This window comes from Pimephales promelas, chromosome 14, assembly GCF_988280905.1.
Source record: "Pimephales promelas chromosome 14, fPimPro1.hap1.1, whole genome shotgun sequence".
NCBI lineage: Eukaryota > Metazoa > Chordata > Actinopteri > Cypriniformes > Leuciscidae > Pimephales > Pimephales promelas.
The window spans coordinates 12,808,044-12,830,013 of NC_142782.1; the positions used below are offsets into that span (position 1 = coordinate 12,808,044).

At 39.9% G+C, this 21,970-nt stretch overlaps 1 protein-coding gene across 1 annotated transcript in view; it reads right to left on the reverse strand.

The window, feature by feature from the left end:
* Positions 1–823: 823 nt before the first annotated feature.
* Positions 824–21,970, reverse strand: part of csf1b (colony stimulating factor 1b (macrophage)) — a 30,563-nt gene continuing 9,416 nt past the window's right edge. The window contains exons 5-10 of the mRNA XM_039681858.2: positions 21,195–21,365; positions 9,350–9,536; positions 9,063–9,199; positions 2,432–2,478; positions 2,310–2,350; positions 824–1,263 (exon numbers count right to left, since the gene is read on the reverse strand). Coding sequence (XP_039537792.2) covers positions 1,211–1,263; positions 2,310–2,350; positions 2,432–2,478; positions 9,063–9,199; positions 9,350–9,536; positions 21,195–21,365 — 636 coding nt within the window. The 3' untranslated portion in view covers positions 824–1,210. The remainder of the gene's footprint in view (positions 1,264–2,309; positions 2,351–2,431; positions 2,479–9,062; positions 9,200–9,349; positions 9,537–21,194; positions 21,366–21,970) is intronic.

Consider the following 21,970-nt stretch of genomic DNA (forward strand, 5'->3'; position numbering starts at 1 on the left):
ATTTGATTATGTCCTAGACTCCTTACCCATATTCAATGCGAGTGCGGGCCAACAGTGCGCTTTCACAGAGAGACTTCGCTCACACCATATAGGCTCACACGCTGTTCTGAATGTGTGGCATCTCACAGTCACGTCGCGTCTAGTGTGGACAGACACACTTGCTGTCGCTGGAATTTTATCGCGTCGCGTGTAGTTAGGACACGGTGTTAGGCCGTGTGTCCACCAAAGCGTTTTTCCAAGCGCCTGGCGTATGTTTTCAATTCTTTTCAATGGGAGCGCCGTGTTTTTTTTTAAACGCTACGAGCGTAACGAGGCACTAAGCATTTTTCACGCTAAAGCACCGAGCACGCAGCGTTTTTTTACTGGTCGGCGAGAGTTGAAAAATGTTCAACTTTGAAGAAAACGCAGCGCTCAACACTGTCACTTTTTACCCAGCCATCCAATCACAGTGGAGGAGGGGCGGGACTAAACCTCACTGGCCAACTGTCACAACATTCTTTCTGTACAATGACATCAACCAGCAGTGCTAACCGAACAACATGGATGAAAAATATTTTTTTAGTATGAAACAAATTATCTGTGAAATCAGTTACAAGTAAACTGTGCTGCGGATATTCTGTACCATTGCAACGAAACCTCTCAACGGAAAAAAACGCTACGCTGCCAAAACGCTATCAAGCGCCCAAAGCACGACGTCTTCAGCTGAGCGTCTGGCATTTTCAGCTGGATAAAAACGACTTGGTGGACACACGGCCTTAAACCTAACATGTAAAATGTATATGGAAATGGAAAGAAATGTAAAAAAGTTGTGTATATTAACAAATGAAGCCTTTACTGTAAGATACTGCCCTATATGAACAATAACAGCATTATACTGGACTGACAACTGAAACCAAATTTTGAAACAAACTACGACTGATTTACAGGTGCTTTGTGGATTGATGTAGGCTAACTGTAGCATTATTGAGCATGCAATACTTTGACTTTTCCAGTAGTCCAGAAATAGATGTTTGTAACAGTATGTATATCTACATATGTACAAGGCCCAAGGTGTATGAGTAATGATAACATATAATCAGAAGTATATCTTAAGTCTGTTTCCCCTGCTGTTGGAAACTTCGTCTGGTGATGTCATGTTGTGGTCTTCCTAAAGTTTAAAGGCAGTCTGTTTCACCGTTTGCTGTCTTCTCAGAGTCCGTTCGAGAATCAGTTAGAAAGCAGTGGAGAGGTGTGAGCCAAGCGATTTCCGTCTGTCAGTCTGGTCTACAAAAGATGAGAAAAGATAAGGAAGTATATGAGCACATGTGCACTATAGTTCTTTTTTAGAATGTTAATGATCTGAATGCTGAGAGTACGGAGTAGTTTGACAAGACGTTGAGTACAGTGTGTGTGTGTCGGTCTATCAGTTTATCATTCTTACAATAATTCATTCTATAGACTAGAGGCTTGTTTGTCGTTTATTTATTTTATTATTATTATTTTTTTTTTTCATTTTTTGTCAGTCAAAATATTTATCAATTAGTACCCCCTTCAATATTTACATGTAATTTAATGCTTTTTGTGTTTTAAATAATTTATATTTATTTTACATTTGAATAACTTATTTAGCCTGGTTAAAAGTTGTAAGATTTGTACTTTCAGAGCAAATCTAAATTACCTGGAAGTTGTCTGGGTTTTCCCAAGCTATAACTTATCAGCTTTTCATCAAGAACATTCACTGAACGTCCTGCAGTTCCCCAGTCTATGTCAAAATTATGTTCATTTGCTTGCAATATACAAGATGTTTTATGTCCTTCTAAGGCCATCTGACCTCTGATATCAATTGATTGTTTGCTGAAGATAATATCTGAAATTATGTACATTAAAGTAACAGTTCACTTAAAAATGAACATTCAGGCAACATCTACTGTATTTACCCTCAAGTTGTTTACCTGTAGGAATTTCTTTCTTCTGCTGAACACAAAAGAAGATATTTTGAAGAACGTTCGTAACCAGATAGTTGATGGGCGCCATTCAATATACAAACAAAAAAATACTGTGGAAGTCTATAAGGACCACCAACTGTTTGATTACCGACATTCTTCAAAATATATACATTTATTTGTTTAGCAGAAGAAAGAAATTAATACAGGAATTTAAATTATTCCTTTAGCATTACCCAAAGTTCATTACTTTCAAATACCAATACAAGTATCATATTCCTATTCTATGTATTGGGGGATGTTTATAGGTACTGTAATTATTTACTTTTATTGTCAATTTTGACAATGATGCAAAATCAAGCAAGGACTGAAAAATCAAATACTTACATACTTCCTCTTGGATGTCATAGTTTTCGACAACTTGTAATCTGTGAAGAGCATTATACAGTGTGTATGACAACATTAAAACATTGTACAGCAAAAATAGGTAAGATAAAACACAAAGTTACCCCCAGTCCGATGACATTCTTGTTCTGTGAAGTTGGCGTTGCAGCTTCTGTTGTGGAAACAGAATTACAGATGAAATTACATGCATGAATGATGTCACACATTCAACACATTCTCTTTTCTATTTTTTCTTCTTACTTTTTGTTACTCTTTTTAAAACCAGTTACAGTTTAAGTGTGAGGTTCGATGTACTACTAGCCTATATGTAAACATAGCTGACCTAATGATGATGAATATAAGATATGAGAAAAACCCTTCACAGTTTGTTTGTTCCAAGATATTTCTGGCTCCAGTTTTCATTTTTAACAAGACAGCTGACATAAATAAATATCCATTCCAAATTCATTTCACGCTAATAAGAGACCAAAGACCTAACCTACTAATATAATAAAACATTTTATTTAATGGTTGTCAATGGAGAATAATGATTTTTCTGCCAGATGGTGTAGTTACAATATCTACCAGCTGGAATTAATGGGTTTAACGGACAAGTCAGTGTGTGTATACTTAGTGTGCATGACAACATGACAAAAGATTATTAAAACATTATGATTTAAATTGAACTTTAAAGGAGAATTCCGGCGCAAAATGAACCTTTGGTCTAATAAAACATTGGTACCTAGTCAACCGTTCTCTGAGATTTGTTTTCATGATAATCAAAGAGTTTTATCTCTAAAAAAACTGTTTATAAAACTGGGGCATAAAAAGAAATCGCTAATTAAAGGGCACCTATTATGCCCCTTTTTATAAGAAGCAATATTGGTCTCGGGTGTCCCCAGAATGTATTTGTGAAGTTTCAGCTCAAAATACCCCATAGATAATTTATTATAACCATTTGGAAATGTCATTTTGGGACCTGATTTAAAATGAGCTGTTTTGGGTGTATACCACCTTAAATGCAAATGAGCTGCATATCCCTGCCCTGCCTTTGGATGAGGGCGTAACATGAAACCTATGGCAGTCGTTAAGCAGAAGGGGAGAGCGAGAGACGCAGTTTTGAATGTCATTCAGCGTACGTTTGAATCGGAATATATAAACAGTACGTCTCGGTAGGGTTATTTGATACATTTATGTAATTGTTATCGCGTCTTTTTGCAAGTATGGATGTGCAACACACACACACACACAGACACACACAAACAGTAATGCTGGCGCATTTTTTTGAAACTACATACACATACTGTGTGATAAAGTTTGCTACGTACAAGCGAAATTACATTTATGCGAGGGACCTGTGGCGTCATGTTTACTTGTCATACAGGTGCTTCTGTGGCAAATGTGAGAAGATGGCTAACTTACAGAACAACAACATATATGCAGTTTTTAATACAATATCTTTAAATATATATTTATAAACGTGTGGTTACACACTATACAAACAATGTTTAAATTATATACACAGACATCCTATGATGACAACAACTTAAGACGCATAATTTGTTGTTGAATTGGCTGACAGACTGAAATAACTATTTGAAAAAAATCATAAAATACACTTAGAGGTGACGTTGGATCGCAACAAACAGTAGACGACAATCCACACTTGAGGATTAATTTTTAAGCCACAACAGGATTTACCCACGAGTCCACGACAGAACACTTATGATTCCAAGAGACATTACTGGCTGTCGTTGAAACAATGGAGGATGGTGTGTACAGATCACCGAGGGCGGGGTCTAGGCCACAGCCACACTGTCAATCAAACGCCTTTCTCACTTTCTACGTCACAAAGCGCTGAATGTCAGAACAGCTCGTTCTGAGGCAGTGCACATAATTTATTGAGATTGAAAAAAAACCACTGGGTGGATTTTTATCATTCTAGGGTGGTTTTGCTCACACACAGCCAACACACATTTATGTTCAAACACCATGTAAAAGTGAATTTTCCATAATAGGTGCCCTTTAAAACCACTAACATGGCTCAAAATAGCCTAACACTAACACAGTAATATAATGAGGGTCTCTAAATCCAAAACAAAGCATACATTGTAAGTGTACAGACCATTTAATAAGAAGATGTTTTATAAAGACAGTATACTTTGTGTATACAGGCGGCACTTTGGCATCTTTGGAAAACAGTAGTTTTCAACATAGTGTGGGGCTATTTTGATCCCTGTTAAGTGGTATTGTAACAGTTATCAGCTGGAGTGCCCTTGAGAGCCACCTGAGGGCAATCCACATTAGACTATCATTGTTCACTCACAACTACATTTCCCATAATTCACTGCCCGGACCAGTGGCGGTTCTACTTTCAATTACACCCAGGGCGAGACCCCCTTTGGGCGCCCCCCCAAAACCAACCAACCAACCAACCAAAAAAAAAAAAAAACACCCCAAAAAATAAAATCTCATTCCGTTCATTTGAAAAACACAGTTAATAGAATCCAGTTATTTTGCTAGATTAATCTAACTTTAAAGGGAGGAAGTAACCATTAGCGCATTGGTTATTGCCTTGAATTATGTGCATGGCACACTTTTAGTTATGACTTGTTAAAGTATACTTTGTCACTAAATGGAGTTTTTAAAAGTAAAATCGTCAGAGAGACACTTAGGCCTATTTAGTAACACAATACTTATCTCTTAAATAATTTTGAACAGCTATCATATTAACAACTATCCAAACTGTTATAGACCTATAGCTTTTGTAGCCCTATCACTCTTAAAATGTCAGAGAAAAGGACAGAATCAGAGATTATTTAAAAAATAGAAAATTGTACTTTGCATATTATAGGCTACTATAAAGTTGATCATTATGTAAATTATTTTCATTTCAGGAATATAGTGACCAACATGATCAAATACACAGAATCTTGTTCAAAAAGCCTAATACACAATGAAATCAATTCACCAAGTTAATAACATTAAAGATTTGTTTTTAAGGAGTGTCTTTTATCTTACCTACTAAACTTAAAAAAAGGTTAACACAAAAGATTTAAAAAATATATATAAACCTCATATTTCAGCATTCAATCATCTCTATAAAAAGAATGAGTCAATAAAGATACATTCCTGACATTTATAATGCACAGTAGCTGATCTTTTATTATTAATAGTAAAATTCGGTCCGATTTTCCCATGGCTGTCGTTGCTATACAACCATGCACTGCGCTCTCCACAATGGCAAAGAAGATAGCTATAATGTATTTCCACCACAGAAAAACGCTTGCTGAAGCTCTGCTAAAAGAGTTATTTACGGAGAAGAGAAAAAAACCCAAGTGTTTGGGTGCACGTGCACTCCCATACTGAAAAGATTATGAGCGCGCCTCCCGTGAGCGCGTAATGAGCGCGCTTCCCGTGCGCCTAATCACCTATTTGAAATAACGACCTCGAGCGCGCAAAAGACGCGATACGTGAACTAATCAAGAGACCCCCTTGATATCGCTTCTGTGCACGGCACCTTCTCCACAAGCAGGGGCGCCATTGCCAATAATTGAATTGAAATGATAAAAAATAGAAAACCTTCGCGGGACAGAGGATTTGTTTTAACTGCTCGTGCCGCCCCCCATGTGACATGAAGAGATGCCGCCCCGGGCGACTGCCCGGTTCGCCCGTGCCTAGAACCGCTACTGGCCCGGACTCATCATCCCTGATTATCACATTCACCTGTATCTCATTAAATTGTTTAGTTCACCCATATAAGCCTGGTTCACCTTATCATTCCCTGCGAAGTCTTGTACGTTATTCTACTGCATTTCTGAGTGTTTCCTTTCCTGTTTTCTTTGTTCCTGGTTCTTGATCTCTGCCCATGTCCTGGTTTTCCCTTTCCTGTGTATGACCTTTGCCTTGATTCTGATTGCGACTTGGATTAACCTTAATAAACTGCATTTGGATCCTTAACCATCTCGGAGCAGTTCGTACAGGTATTAACTAGCGATTTTCGTTTTACTGATTATATGCCCCCATTACTAGTGTTATGTGCTAAACAGTTTTTAGAGATAAAACTCTTTACATTCTATTATCATGAAAACAAATCTCAGAGAACGGTCAATTAGGTACCAATGTTTTATTAGACCAAAGGTTCATTTTGTGCCGGAGTTCTCCTTTAAAGTAAAACTTAGTCATTAAAGTGTACTTTCTATGCATAAGTTGACCTTTTATTTCATTAACATTATCTATACAGTACAGAGTTTACATAATAATATAAAATATAAACACATAGGCCTATACACTTGGATTTGAAGTACACCACAAGAATGCATTCTACAGAATTAAGTGAACTTCTTTTTCACAAGGGATCCTATTCCAAAGTAGCCTGGTTCAACCAGACTCAAGTACATTTCGTTTGTACATAGAGTCTGGAACCGCTCCATTGAGAAACGTTTCCTTCCTTGTAGGCGGGTTCACTATTAAAGTTCAAATCTATTGGATCTGCCCAAAGTCACTCACGATCTGCCATAGCCAATCGCTAACGTGTGGCCGTGAGTGACGTATGTCACGCGCCGAAATGGCTGGAAACAACAAGTCCGAATGATCAGAGGATTATGTTTACAATTCAGTCAACGAGAGCTGCAGGTTTTGTTAATCTAGGAACAATTATTAATTCGAAATGTATATTTGACACGAAGGACAGTGATATATTCATTCAATGGTGGAAGCTGTGTCTAATCATTACAAATACGCCGCTGTGGTCGTTTTCTGATCTGCCGCACATGCTGTAGCAGCTACAGTGAATGATCAGTCTGTCTCTATCTGCAGATGTGTAATAAACTAAAAATTTTCATATTACGTCTTATTGTTTCGTAATTACCTTAATTATGGTATTCAATGTGTTTGTACATTTTTATGTGGCATTTAGTTTTTTTTATTAAAACAAATTAACCATTGCCATCTAAATCTGAAAATCAAATATCTTCAAAGTATAGGTTTTCACATTTTTATTTATGACAATTATTTTAAAAAAAATCACAACCAATTTGTATGATTTACAACATGTAAAACTGACACACCAACCTCCTGCACGAGTGCACAAAGGCGCTCAAAATGTTCTATTCATCACAAGAATCAGTAAATTTACAGTTGGGAATCTGAGCGACTGACATGACTCCTGAGCGGATCTTTAACAATAGTTTAGCAGCCAGGACTCGGGGCTTCTGAACACCGCGAACACCAGGCTAAACCCTCCGTCCAAAATGTCACGGTCATCGTGCACGAGCTGCCCAGCACAAACTTCCAAACTTTCTGCCTCCTTCACTTGGTCCTCAGTTGTGCAACAATAACAATCCGGCTTTAAATTCTGTATATTCGGCAGTTTCTTTTCCAACAACGGACCGAATAGCTTTTCTCACGTCTTTCTCCGCTGCCATTACTGAACTCAAACTGACGCGCTTACATCAACGTCATCGTTCTCAGCCACTCCCTCTATTCGCTGATTGGTCCTATAAAAAATTGATTTCTGGAAACCTAAGGATACACAGCAGTCCCAGACGTAGTACTGAAGGAAAATGAAATTGAGCGGAAGTGCGTAGGAGGGCGCAGCCAGGCTAATTCTAAAGTGGGAAAAGATTGTTTATTTAGATTTGGATACAAACCTTTTAACCCACAATTCACAGTCAGACTTGAGGAGCAACTTCAGTAAGGTGATAATAGCATCATGGGGTGCTGCTTTTCATCAGAGGGAACTAGCAAATATTGCTAGAGCACCTTCTAAATAACTGACTTATGGCTGTGTCTTAAATCACATACTTTTAATATGCGAAAAACAGTATGTAAAGAAGTATGTTCAAAATCACAGTACTCATAAAAGAGTAAGGAAAATGTACCCTACTACTCCCGGCAAGATACTGAAGTGTGCATACGATGGACAGGAGAGGACTTAGTGAAGCAACGCAACTGACGCTGGTATTAGGTAAGTTACTGAAAAAACAGTAATTCATTACTATCTACTAATTACAACAGTGTTTATTGTTCATTGTGCGTTGTCCATATCAAACTTGACCAGTTGAACCATAAAAGAATAGACATGAAACTAATATTCACTGGATGGTCATATACCTTTTCACCGCTAGATGGGGGTAAAAATCACACAGTTAAGCTTTAAACCCAACACTGGTCACATGATAATGACAACATGGCCAATTTAGTACATCCGGATTACATTTACGATGCTTCAGATATATAGAACATATGAGTTTGTTTTTAGAGCATGCAAAGTACTTTTTCAAAATAAGTACCTATACTCAAGAGAGTATAGGACACATCCCCCCCAAATAATAACCTGGAGCAATTGATCAGAGTCTGATACACATTTAGCCAAAGACACTTATTAGTTAAATTTTTGCAACAAAAAAAAATTAAAAGAATTAAGGGCGCTGTAAATAGTCAGCGTTAGACACACACACATCATTCCAAATCAATACCAGATTGAAGAGAAGCACATTGTGCTGGCTGGAGGTCTTTCATCGTGAAAGCATCAGAACATTGCCAAGTCTTTGAAATAACTTGAAAATGTTTTTGTCACTACCTGTCTTCAAAATACTTCAACAAAAGCACCAGAACAAGTGACTTTATCCATATAAACATAAATGGAAACATAAACATAAATGGAAACATAAAAAAATTATGACAAATTGTGTACATAAAAGCCTTGGACACAAATAAAAATGCTCTTATGGCATTTATGGAGGAATGGCATACCTTTCTCTCTAGGAGGCAGTAGGCAGTGAGAAGGAAAAGAAATCCTCCACAGATGGAGACCACAATGAAGCCCAGTCTGTAAAAATCATCGCTGGAGGACCCCTGAGGAGCTTGCCTGGATAATCCCACCGCAACCTCTTTCAAAGGACAAACATGTGGCTTTAATCATTGCTGCAGGGCTATGTGTGGGTGTGTTTGAAAAGCATCTGTCTTGCCTACAGCTTCACTAGTGTCCTGTACCTGTTTCTTTTTCATGTGGACTAATGTATGTGTGTGTGTGCAATCACCTGTGCTAGTGGTTAGCTGTGTCTCAGTAGGAGGTACATTGATGTTGTACTCTTGCTCGCAGGTCCAGTTAACAGGAGAGTTAGTGGATGTGATGAGGTGCAAGTAGAGGGACAGAACCTCCTCGACTCTTTGAAGTGCCTGGACTGGAGTCTCATTGTACTGCCTCTCGAATGCTACGGGGTCTTCCTGCGGAGAGTCAGAGTGAACGGAAAAAAAACAACAGATGAATGCTGAGAGATGGGGTTCAAAGGTAATTTAACATTGTGGATCCTACAGGGATAGTTCACATTCAAATGTCAATTCTGTCATCATCTACTCAACCTCCTGTTGTTCTGAAACCACTACTTTCTCTTTTTTTAAGAGACACAAAATTCTCAAGCTTTAAAAAAGAACACACTTCCATCAAAGTATCATAAATGTGGTCCATCCCTTGTGAAAAAGAAGTGTGTTTACATTTGAATTGAATGTGCACTTGTAGTGTACTTTAAAAAATCTATGAAAAAAGAGTATTCACTTTCATGACAGTTTTTTTTAACACACTTAATACTCTTCATGTCAAATTAAAACCATTATGTTTAAATATTTTTTGTCCTGCTTTAAAGTACACTTATTTTGATGTGTTGACTACCGAATTAAACACATGTAAAGTTCATATTTTAAATAAACGTGCACTTATTGAAATACTTTAATATAAATTACACTGAATTATATTTCAGCACATTCAGCAATAAAGTTTCAAAGTCAAATATTTCAATAAATAGTAGAAGTAATTATGAGATTACCAATAAAAATGTTGTTAAGTGTTTAAAAAAATGATTCACCTAACTGATTTTAATATGAGTGAAACAATAATATTTAAGTGTCTAAAAATATTACATTCAGTTTGAACATCAGTAAGTACTCTTTTTAAGACTATGCTAATGTGTAATTCTTTTTCATGATGGATATGACGGTAAATATATTGGCATCCTTGATATATCTTGAGTCTTATCGACTACTTTTATGGTGTTTATGTGTGTGATCTTTTTAAAGCTTGGATGTTGAAAGTGCATGGGAAAAAGCATTGTATTGTCTTCCACAAAAGCTTCAGATCAACATGGGTGGGTAAATGTCGAACAGATTCATTTTTTTTTAAGTGAAATATATTTTATCATATATATATATATATATATATATATATATATATATATATATACATAGAAGACAGCTCACACAAGGTAAGTCAAGTCTTGCTTGGTCAAGTCAAAGACGTTTTTCAAATTGGTTTTCTTCAGCAAAACTAGAGATAACTGTTTCATTAAGTATATTGAATGGATCCCATTATCCACATGGTTTCTTCATGCCATGAGAGATAATATTTGAATGAAGAGGGTGCTGAAAGAGTTTTTGCCTCATGCCACATTAGTGCATGTAATTTCAGTTAGTAATGACATTGTCAATAAATCACTAAAAGCTTCTTTGAAAAGAAAAAAAAAATTGGTTGAAAGCAGGTTCAGAGGCTGTAAATATGCCTTTTTCACATTACAACTATAACATGAGAGACAGCATGACTTCGTTTTACTTTTTGTACTTGAAACCACATTTCTCACGCACTGATGATACACGACACCAGAAGCCAGATGGAAAAATTCTTATGTGGATTTGAAGAAATACTTTTTTAAATAAATGAAAATGACTACAAATGTGAGGGTTGTAAGTAAACCAATAAACAATGCTCAACTAGCTTTGTAAGCTATAAGAAGATACAAATATATCCTCAGAAATCTTTACATTGCCAGGACTTTTAAGGTTTTTACTGGAGCTCTCATGACAAGAACCTATGAGGAGTGCAGATTTGATCAAAGATATGGATACATTTCATCAAAGAGTGGATCAGTTTCAGTCTTTCATATCGCAACATAATATAGAAAACACAACCAACTCCATCCAGACTGCTACTTCTGAAATGTGACCCCTGAGCATATCAAATCTGTTTGTGGTTTCACAAAAGCCTAAAGTATATGTGACATGCAAACACTCTTAAAGTGTGTCTTGAAGACACAATCCTAGCTCCATATGCTTCTGCGAATTTATGCAATTCCAATAGTGCCGACCAAAATCAATCAAACCTGCCATATCAGACTGCCAATTGAAATGTAGGCCTTCAAGATGCTCTGTCTTGCAATCTAACACTTTACAATAAGATGCTAAAAATTAGTTAATGCAATGGGCAAAATTAACTACCTGTGAACAATACTTTTTTTTCACAGTGTCCTTGTTGCATGTTACAGTTACTGTAGTAATAAATATATTTAGTATAATTACGTGCAACTAACCCTAAACCAAACCCCAATCCTAAATCTAACCCTATAAGTTTATGTAGTTAATAATTATTACACTGTATTTAAATGCATGATTACATTGTAACAACGATACCTTAAAGTGTAACCCCACATTTTTAACCTTGCTTGGTAAATGTTCATTTCTACAGCCTACCGATAGATTTTTAATGTTGGATTCCTGTAAAAAGTGGATAACACTTTACATGAAGATTATATACATTAACAATTGTTAATGCAATGAACAATAGCCTTATTTTATATCATTTATTAAGTAAAGGAAAACAGACAGTTATTAAAGGTTTGGTTCACCCAAAACATTCTGTCATTAATTACTCACCCTCATGTTGTTCCAGACCTTCATTCATCTTCGGAACAGAAATTAAGATATATTTTTATGAAATCCAAGAGCTTTCTGATCCCTCCATAGACAGCAACGTCATTGCAACTTTCAAGGCCCAGAAAGGTTTTAAAGACCCCATATAATATGTGACTCCAGTAGTTCAAATGTAACCCCCAGAAATAATGACTTCAACAATATCTTCCACTTCATTCTACTACGCTGTAGACATAGTGTAAACAGTGCAGTGCTTCCGAATGCCACCACACTATTGGCCAGCCCCTGTGTCGTGGTGCTCATGTGATCAGCGTCGGCCAATAGTGTGGTGGCATTCTGGTGTTGAAAATGGAAGTCCTGCACTTTGTTTACAACCAAGGGGAAACCTCCCCGTCTCTCTCTTGAAGCCAACACGGAAGTGAATTAAACTGCAATTCATCGAGTGGCCACTTGAGGCTGACCGCAAAAGCAAGTCAAGTCTGTATCTCTCCAAAGTTAAAATGTCTAACTTCACAGCAGAAAAAACAGCGCAGTCTCATCCCAAGAAGTCATATAACCGATGTTTAAGGGGGCCCTAAAAAGGTGGATATTGCTGTATAGTCAAAAGACGTCCCAAGACGTCAGTTATATGACTTCTTGGGATGAGACTGTGCTGAAAAAAAAAAAAAAACATGTTTACAGCATGGTGGCAAATAGTTGTTTTGGTCTATGTGCTAATTTTGCCCTTCATGACAACTGTGAGGGGGGTGATTTTTTTTACAACTCATCTGTTTAAATTATATTTAATTCTTAAAATTCTGCATAATTAAGGGCGTGGCCACTTGAGTGACAGGTGGATTTCCGCTGCTGTGTCACTGCTAGTCGTTAGTCTGTTGTCTGTTAGCGTCACCCTCAGCTGTGTTTGTGCTTTTTTCCGGGATTATTTCATACAATTTAATACATTTATTACACCTTCGCCTGTGCACGCCGTCGGATTCCGTCGTGTTGAGTATGGAGAGAACGACCAGCTCTGTATTTCCAGTTGCCTCGCATGCACTAATGGATGTATGATGATTTCAGTGCGTTCTCTCCGTCCATGCAATAGATGCACACCCTTGAATAAGCGTGGATTTCTAATTAATTTACTTGAAGTTCTGAGGTAATATCTTAGGTTTGACCCATCTGAGAAACTGATAGGCGGCCAAAATCAGATTGTAAAATGGACTGAATTAAAGCTCTTTACGAACTTGACGTTAGATGCCGACTGACATATGTGCTTGAATCACTGTCACATGCCAACGCATTCTCATCCTTCAACGTCATATAGAACGCTATATGACACAACGGCGCTATACTACGCACATCGTTAATATATCGTTATCGTTAATATAACACGCGCTGTGAGGGCGAAGTTTAGGTGTGGGGTAGGGTGTGCGTGTCATATTCACGCTAAAGGATTTATAACGTCTTGGGTTCGCGTGTTATATTAACGATAAAGGGTGCCATGTGCGTAGTATAGCGCCGTTTTGTCATATAGCGTTCTATATGACGTTAAAGGATGAGAACGGGCTGCACATGCACAAGCTTAGAGCAATATTGTAAGTTACTAATACATTTTTAACTAGCGAAATAATAATCCATCACGATACACATAGTTGACTGCTTGTATGTTGTGAGAAACGTGTGTGATCTGTGTTATGTACTTATGCATGCTCTTAACTAATTGCCCCTTGTGAGCTAATAAAGTTGATAAAAAAAAGTAGCCTAAAGTAAATAGTAAGCGTAGGAGATCTGACACAGAAGAGAAGAAATCGATGAATAAAGTCTTTATTTTTATTTATTTCTTTTGCGCACAAATAAGTAGGCCTATTCTCGTCGATTCATAACATTACACTTTAACCACTGGAGAGTCAAATGAATGTTACTGTCAATGGCGGGATCAGAAAGCTCTTGGATTTAATAGAAAACATCTTAATTTGTGTTCTGAAGATGAACGAAAGTCTTACAGATTTGGAACGACATAAGGGTGACAGAACTGACGGAATTTACATTTTTTGGGTGAACAAACCCTTTAATGCAACTCAGAGGTTGCATGAATGGATCTGTGTAATTAAAATTGCATACATAATATTGTTTCAAATATACTATTTTAAAAAAAGAAATATTACATTTTACATATATACTGTACTTGTAACTAAGTTGGTGACAAAGCGAGTCTCTGTCTCAATATGTGAGTCATTAAATCAATCATTTAACCGATTCTTTCAAAACGGTTGATTCATTTAGGAACAAATGGACCATTGAATCATTGATTCATCTGATTCCTTAAAAAAGTCATGTGGCTTCCCTTGGAATTATTTCATCTGAACCTAAATTGCAAGTTACTTTTTGATTTTTAGACAACAGTTCAATAACAATTTCATTTCAAAATTGCTACCATGCTGATATTTGAGCAAGACGAACACTGCAACTAAGTAGCACAATAATATACAAAAAAGAGTCATTTACACGTCAGTCAATAACAGAATTGAGATGCTGCCAGTTGCATTTGTATGAAGTGAGAGTCCATGATGGGCTTTAAGAGATGACAGTTTCAGTTACCAGATGGGTGACTGACGTATGGTGAGTAAAAGAAAATATCAGACCTCTGAACGCAGCGATGAACCAATCAGAATGGAGCATTCCAGAGAGCTGTGAAATATGTTAACTACATCATAAATAAAAGGTTCTAAAAGGTTTTTTGTAGTGATGTGTTGAACACTTCATGTGTTGTAAAGAATATTGTAATGATCCAAAGAACCTTTTGCCACTATCATAAATCTTGTGTGCAGTGGAAGGGTTCCAGGAAGGAAGAAAAGTGTTCTCCATATGCAGAGGGGTGCATATGGAGAACACTGGGGTGTCCAGCCGCAGGTGGGATATTTCAACCCCAGGGATGGCAAGGTGGCTTACCAGGTGAAAGACACATGCTCAGAGAGGCTAACAGTGGAAATACACATGTGTGGGTCTTTCAGTGAAGGGACCATGCACACGGGAGACACCTAGCCGACGCACAGGTAATGGACACTGGCGCCGACGTCAGGAGTGCTGGAGGAACTCGGGGCTTTTGGGGAAGCTCACCTGTGGAGAATTTTGCACATTTCCAGTCCAAAGAGTGGAATGGCAAGCAAGCGAAGACACCTGATCAGTCCGGTACTAGCTGGTTGAAGCGAGTACATGAGAGAACACAGGCTACACTCAGAGATTGAAGAATCTGGCGAATGTATTGGGTCTGCAGATGTCTGTTAGCGAGGCTAGAGAGGGCGGTCACACAGAGGGGGCACAGTCGATCTTGCTGCGTGCATGCCAAAGCAATGGTGTCCACTATCCAGTGGGACAGCCTTTGGTTGGAGAGCCTTTCCCTTCAGCTTCCCACCATAACAGACAAAGAGCTGGTCTGAGGTCCTGAAACACTGCGTTCTGTCTACAGAAGCGTGTACTGGACAGAGCAGTGCCAAGGCTGGGTCTGCCTCCTCCAGGGGCAGCGCTTGCAGGTTCACCACCTGGTCCCGGAAGGGAGTGGTAGGAACCTTGGGCACATATCCAGGCCGGGGTCTCAGGATCACATGAGAGTAGGCCGGCCCGAATTCCAGGCACACTTCATCAACGGAAAATGCGTGCTGGAGGGAGTGGCTCATCTCGTAGAGCGAAGTCAGAGATGCCTGTGGTGTGAAGAGACACTCTTGGCTCTGAAGCGCAAGGGCGCCGTAAAGGGGTGGAAGGTTAGGATGATTCTTTTTTATTTTCCTATTTCTTTTCTCTTTTTTTTATACATACTTTAAATGTGCTACAGTAGGCCCCCTCATGCCTTAAATGTGTATTTTGTTCGTTTTGACCATAGATTTAATATATGAAGAGTTCAGATGCAAAAGCCTCTAAGTGCCATTTGAAATTTTCTTCTAGAATGATCATTTTTATCAAGCTTGTATATTTAAGTTCAGTGATTTCACTTAAATGCCAATGATAATTACCTATCAATTGATACTTACGTGAATCTACTGAACTTAAATATACAAGTTTGGCAAAAATCATCATTAAAGAAGAAAATTTCAAATGGCATTTAGAGGCTTTTGCATCTGAACTCTTCATATATATATATATATATATATATATAGATCATGTATTTACGGTTTCAGACACCCCCCCCCACCCCCCAAATGGTTCATTCCACCTTTGCTGTACAAGCTACAATCGCGTGTGTAGCGTCTCTTGCATATTGCACTTGCTATGATGCTGTACTGACAGTAACACACGCAGGCATGTCACATCAAAAGTCAGGGCATCAGAAAAGAAAAGAAAAGAAGGAAAAAGAAGACAGAGAGTGCCGAAGTCGACAGTTCTACAGATTTTCAAAAAGAAAGGTAGTTTGCCCTATTCCTGTATTACAAAACTTTCAGAGTTACTTATTTTTGTTGCTACATGGTCTGCTTTTTTCTAGCTAGCTTGTACTGAATTATGATTTACATCCAACAATAACATCTCACAGCCTCAGCGGCTGCTGCACACCCACCTCCTCCTTTCTCCACGTCCCCCGTCTCAGCCGAACAAGGTGAGCCTGAGTAACACAGTCTCATCCCAAGAAGTCATATAACTGACGTCTTGGGACGTATTTTGACCATACGTCAACATCCGCCTTTTTAGGGTACCCCTAAACGTCGGTTACATGACGATCCCAGGCCGTCATACAACTGACACTTTACCTTTAACGTCGGTTAGGTGATGGGGTAGGTTTAGGTCTGGGGTAGGGTTAGGATCCGACAACGTCATCTAACTTAGACTTAGACTTAGACTTATCTTTATTAATCCTTAGGGATGACTCCCAAAAGGAAATTGAAAATTCCAGCAGCAGTTTTAGCAAGAAAAGAGAAGGAGAATAAACAGAAGACAGTACAAACAACAAAATCAACAAAAAAAAAAAGACCATAAAAAAGTGTAAGTATTGAGTCCAGTATTAAAGTGCTAGAGCGCTAAAGTAAAGTGACCAGGCATTAATGCAAGTCCAGATAGATATATATATATTTATATATATTGTCCTATCGTCCTCTCTACCCTATTTCCTCCTCCCCCCTAATGAGGAGTTGTAGAGTCTGATGGCATGAGGAACAAAAGAGTCCTTCAGTCTGTTTGTCCGGCACTTGGGAAGGAGCAGCCGTCCACTGAACCGGCTCCTCTGGTTACTGATGATGGTGTGCAGGGGGTGGCTGGCATTATTAATAATGTCCAGCAGTTTGTCCAGTATCCTTCTCTCTGCCACCATCACCATTGAATCCAGTTTCATGCCGATCACAGAGCCGGCCCGCCTGATCAGTTTATCCAGCCTATTGGTGTCCTTCTTGGATATGCTGCCCCCCCAACACACCACAGTGTAGAAGAGGACACTGGTAACTACAGACTGATAAAACATACACAGCAATTTGCTGCAGATGTTAAAAGAGCGTAGTCTCCTCAGGAAATACAGCCTGCTCTGTGTCTTCCTGTACAGATGGCTTGTGTGTGTTGTCCAGTCCAGTTTGTTATCCAGCCACAATCCGAGGTATTTGTATGATTTGACTGCCTGCACCTCAACTCCTTCCAGCAGGACCGGTTGCGGATCTGATCTGGACCTCCCAAAGTCAACGACCAGCTCCTTTGTCTTAGTGGTGTTGAGCTGTAGGCAGTTAGTGCGACACCAGAGAGCAAAGTCCCCCACCAGACTCCTATACTCCTCCTCCCTATCACCCTTAATGCACCCAACAATGGCTGTGTCATCTGCATACCTCTGTATATGACACAGCTCCGAGTTGTAACAAAAGTCCGAGGTGTACAGGGTGAAGAGAAGAGGGGCCAGCACTGTGCCCTGAGGGGCTCCAGTGCTACTGACCACGGTGTCAGACATGATGTCCTTCAGCCTGACATACTGTGGCCTGTCCGTGAGGTAATCTCTGATCCAGTCTACCAGAAAGTGGTCCACTCCCATCCTGATCAGTTTGTCCCGAAGTATGGGTGGCTGGATGGTGTTGAAGGCACTGGAGAAGTCCAAAAAAAGTATCCTCACTGTGCCTTTCCCCTTATCCAGATGGGAGTGGATCCGATGTAACATGTAAAGGATGGCATCCTCCACACCAACCTTTGGCCGGTATGCAAACTGCAGGCGATCCTCGGCGTGCTGCACCTGGGGTCTGAGGAGGCTGAGGAGGAGCCGCTCAAATGTCTTCATCAGGTGTGAAGTGAGTGCCACCGGTCGAAAGTCATTCAGCTCGCTTGGCCTGTTCTTCTTGGGAACTGGAACGATGCAGGATGTCTTCCAGAGGGTAGGCACTCTCCCTAGCTGTAGGCTGAGGTTGAAGATCCGCTGGAGCGGCTCCCCCAGCTCAGCAGCACAGGTCTTCAGCAGTCTCGGACACACTTTATCCGGGCCTGCTGCCTTCCTGGGCCGGAGCCTCCTCAGCTGTTCCCTGACCTGGTCTGTGGTGATGTGAGGCGGGGATTGTACTGATAAGGGTGGGGGTGATGTGGTGTTAGTAGAAAAATGTGTAAAGGAGGAAGGTATTGCAAAGTCGGAGGGGAGGTGTGTAGACTGGGGTATAGTGGTATCAGGGGAGAAGTGTGTAGGGGGAAGAAGACATTGCTGTGGTGGGGGTGAGGGTGAGGGTTGGGGGGACAAGGGCATGAGCTGGTTAAACCTATTAAAGAAGTCATTCAGCTCATTGGCCATCTCCATTGTCCCTCCCATAGTTTTTGTCTTTGTGTTATGACCCGTGATAGTCCTCACGCCATCCCAGACCTCCCTCATGTTGTTCTCCCTCAATTTCTCCTCCACTTTCCTCCTGTAATTGTCCTTAGCTTCCTTCACACAATGTTTCACCTCCCGTTGTGCTGTCCTCATGGCCTCCCTGTCCCCGCTCCTGAAGGCAGCCTTCTTCCTGTTAAGGACAGCCTTGACCTCTCGTGTTACCCATGGCTTGTTATTAGGGTAACAACGGACAGTCTTGATGGGGGAGACCACGTCTGCACAGAAGTTCAGGTAGTCCGTCAGACAATGTGTCATCCCCTCTATGTCCTCTCCGTGCGAGTCGATCAACACATCCCAGTCTGTAATGTTGTAGCAGTCTCTCAGGGCACTTTCAATCTCAGGGGTCCACCTCCTGCTAGTACGAGTTGTCACTGGTTGTTTTTGGACCATGGGAGTGTATAGTGGCTGTAGATAAACCAGGTTGTGATCAGACTTCCCCAATGGGGGAAGGGGGGTCGCTCTGTATGCATTCCTCACATTAGCATACATGAGATCAATAGTCCTGTTGTTTCTTGTTGGACAATCTACAACCTGGTGAAAAACAGCCAAAGTAGAGTCCAAAGTTACGTGATTAAAATCCCCTGAGATGATCATAAAGGCCTCAGGGTGCTGTGTCTGCAGCACCGCTGTGACGGAGTGGATCTTCTCACAAGCAGCGTCTGCGTCCGCTCTCGGAGGGATGTAAACACAGAGCGTGATCACATGACTGAACTCCCTCGGCAGATAATATGGCCGCAGGCTAACGGCTAGCAGCTCGAGATCCCGGCAGCATGAGGATGTTTTTACGGAAATATGTCCTGGGTTACACCAGCGGTTGTTAACATACATAATGAGTCCTCCACCTTTGCTTTTTCCACTTGCCTGTGTGTCTCTATCAGCTCTCACAGCAGCGAATCCAAGCAGGTCCACATTAGCATCTGGTACAAGATGGTTTAGCCATGTCTCCGTGAAGATGAACAAGCTGATCTCACGGTAAATCCGCTGATTGTTCAACGCGGACAGCTCGTCGATTTTATTTGGCAGCGAGTTCACGTTCCCCATGATTACGGAGGGAATCGATGGCTTATAGCGCTTCCGATTCTCCACTTGCTCGGCCTTTAGCTTAGCCCCGGCCTTGCAGCCCCTGGGTCTCCTCCTCAGTTCCGCCGGTATAGAGTGCCGTATCCCGGCTCGTCCTTTCGTGCGCAGAGCCAGCAATTCCTCCCTTGAGTGAGTGAGAAAGCTAACTCCTGGATGCATTTTAAGATCGGAAATATCCATAGGATAAATAGAGCACTTTCTTCGCGAGAAATTAAAAATGAATAAATAAATAAATAAATAAGGAAAAAAGTAAATATAAAGCGCTAAAAAGAGCTAAAAGAGCTAAAAACTGAGGAGCTACTGGAGAGGCAGCCGTCTGCCACAGCGCCACAGAGCCTGTTGACGACGTTTTAAAAAGGCGGATGTTGACGTATGGTCAAAAGACGTCCCAAGACGTCAGTTATATGACGTCTTGGGATGAGACTGCGCTGGCCTGAGCACGAAACTTCACGAAGATTGAAGCATCTAAACACGTCTTATCTACTGTATACTGTATAACTAAAATTTACAAAACAAAAAGTAATCTTCACATTTCAAAAATTTTAAAATCAGTTTGCCGTGTGTGTGTCCAGCCCGTTCTCATCCCAAGGCGTCATATACAACGCTTTTGCCAAAGCGTTGACATCCAACGCACATGGCACCCTTTAGCGTCAAAATGAGACGCATATATTTATGGCCCAGAAGGCGCCTCCTAGTGGTCTAACCCTAACCTTACCCCAGACCTAAACCTACCCATACTCTGTGCGTGTTATATTAACGCTTTGGCAAAAGCGTCGTATATGACGCCTTGCGATGAGAATGCGTTGGTGTGTTGCGTGTTCTGAAGTGACTGTGCTGCTGCTACGATATACATGCTGTCAAACTTGACGTTCTTAAAGTGAAAAAAAATTCCCCAGTAAAAAAAAATATATAAAATTGAATCAAACATGTGTCTGTAGTAACCATTGGCTATACAGAGTTAAATAGATATTTTAAAATTTCTTATTGACAACAAAATAGGCCAATAAAAATAAGCTGATGTTTCCTGATTGAGCAGTTTGACCCAGCTAAAGCTTGTTCATGTAAAAAATATGTCGATATGTGTACATTAGGTTCTGTTGTGCTTGTAATTGAGATAAATGTTCTCCCTTCTATGAAAACAAGAACATATTTCTATATTTTTTTTTCTTGTTTTTGTAGGCTCTGTACTCATCTTTGGTCATTTTAACTATGCAATGCTGCGTATCTTTTTAAAAGTATACTGGTAACACTTTACAACGAGGTTCAATTTCACTATATATGTGAGATCAAGATATGTGTGTGTGTGTGAGTGCAAACACCTCCAGTTCTTCATTCAGTAAAGGTATGCAGTGTTGGGAGTAGATGTTGAGAATGAGGTTCTGAATGGAGACCACTGCTTGAGCACTTCCTGAGCCCCGCACATATTTGAAGTGGATGTTGAACAGTTCAAGCACCCTTGGCAAAGTAGCCTTCACATAACACATGACGCTCTAAAAAAACAAAGAAGGAGAATGAGTAAGAAACAGGTTGGGGACAACTGGAGAATAAAATCTGGCACATTAGCATGTGCACTTTAAGGGTTAGTTAGTTTAATGCACAAGACTAACAAATAGAGTGCCATCTAAGAATCGCCTTAATATAGTTTTTATTCCCTCCAAATGATGTTTTAGTATGTTGCAAGTTGAGTAGGAATTCTAATGAAGAAAACAAAGTCATGTCTATTCTCAGAACAAACATAAAACAAACACAACAGAACTACTGTGTATAAAGGCTCATCACATGACCATGCTCTGTAGAAGAGGATCAACACCTACTTCATCATTGCAACTTTGGCCCCGCCCACTGGCGTGTTAGTGAGATAACGAGGAGAGAGGAGTGATTCAGGATTACTGGACTAAAAATGTCATTACCTTCTTAAGGATCCTAATGCTAGTAAAGAGGTCATTTATTTTCAAAAGCGTGAATGTCTCAGTTGAGCATTATTTATTTGTTCAGTCCGTTATCGGATCCTAACCCTACCCCAGACCTAAACCTACCCCGTCACCAAACTGACGTTAAAAGTAAAGCGTCAGTTGTATGACGTCCCGGGATCGTC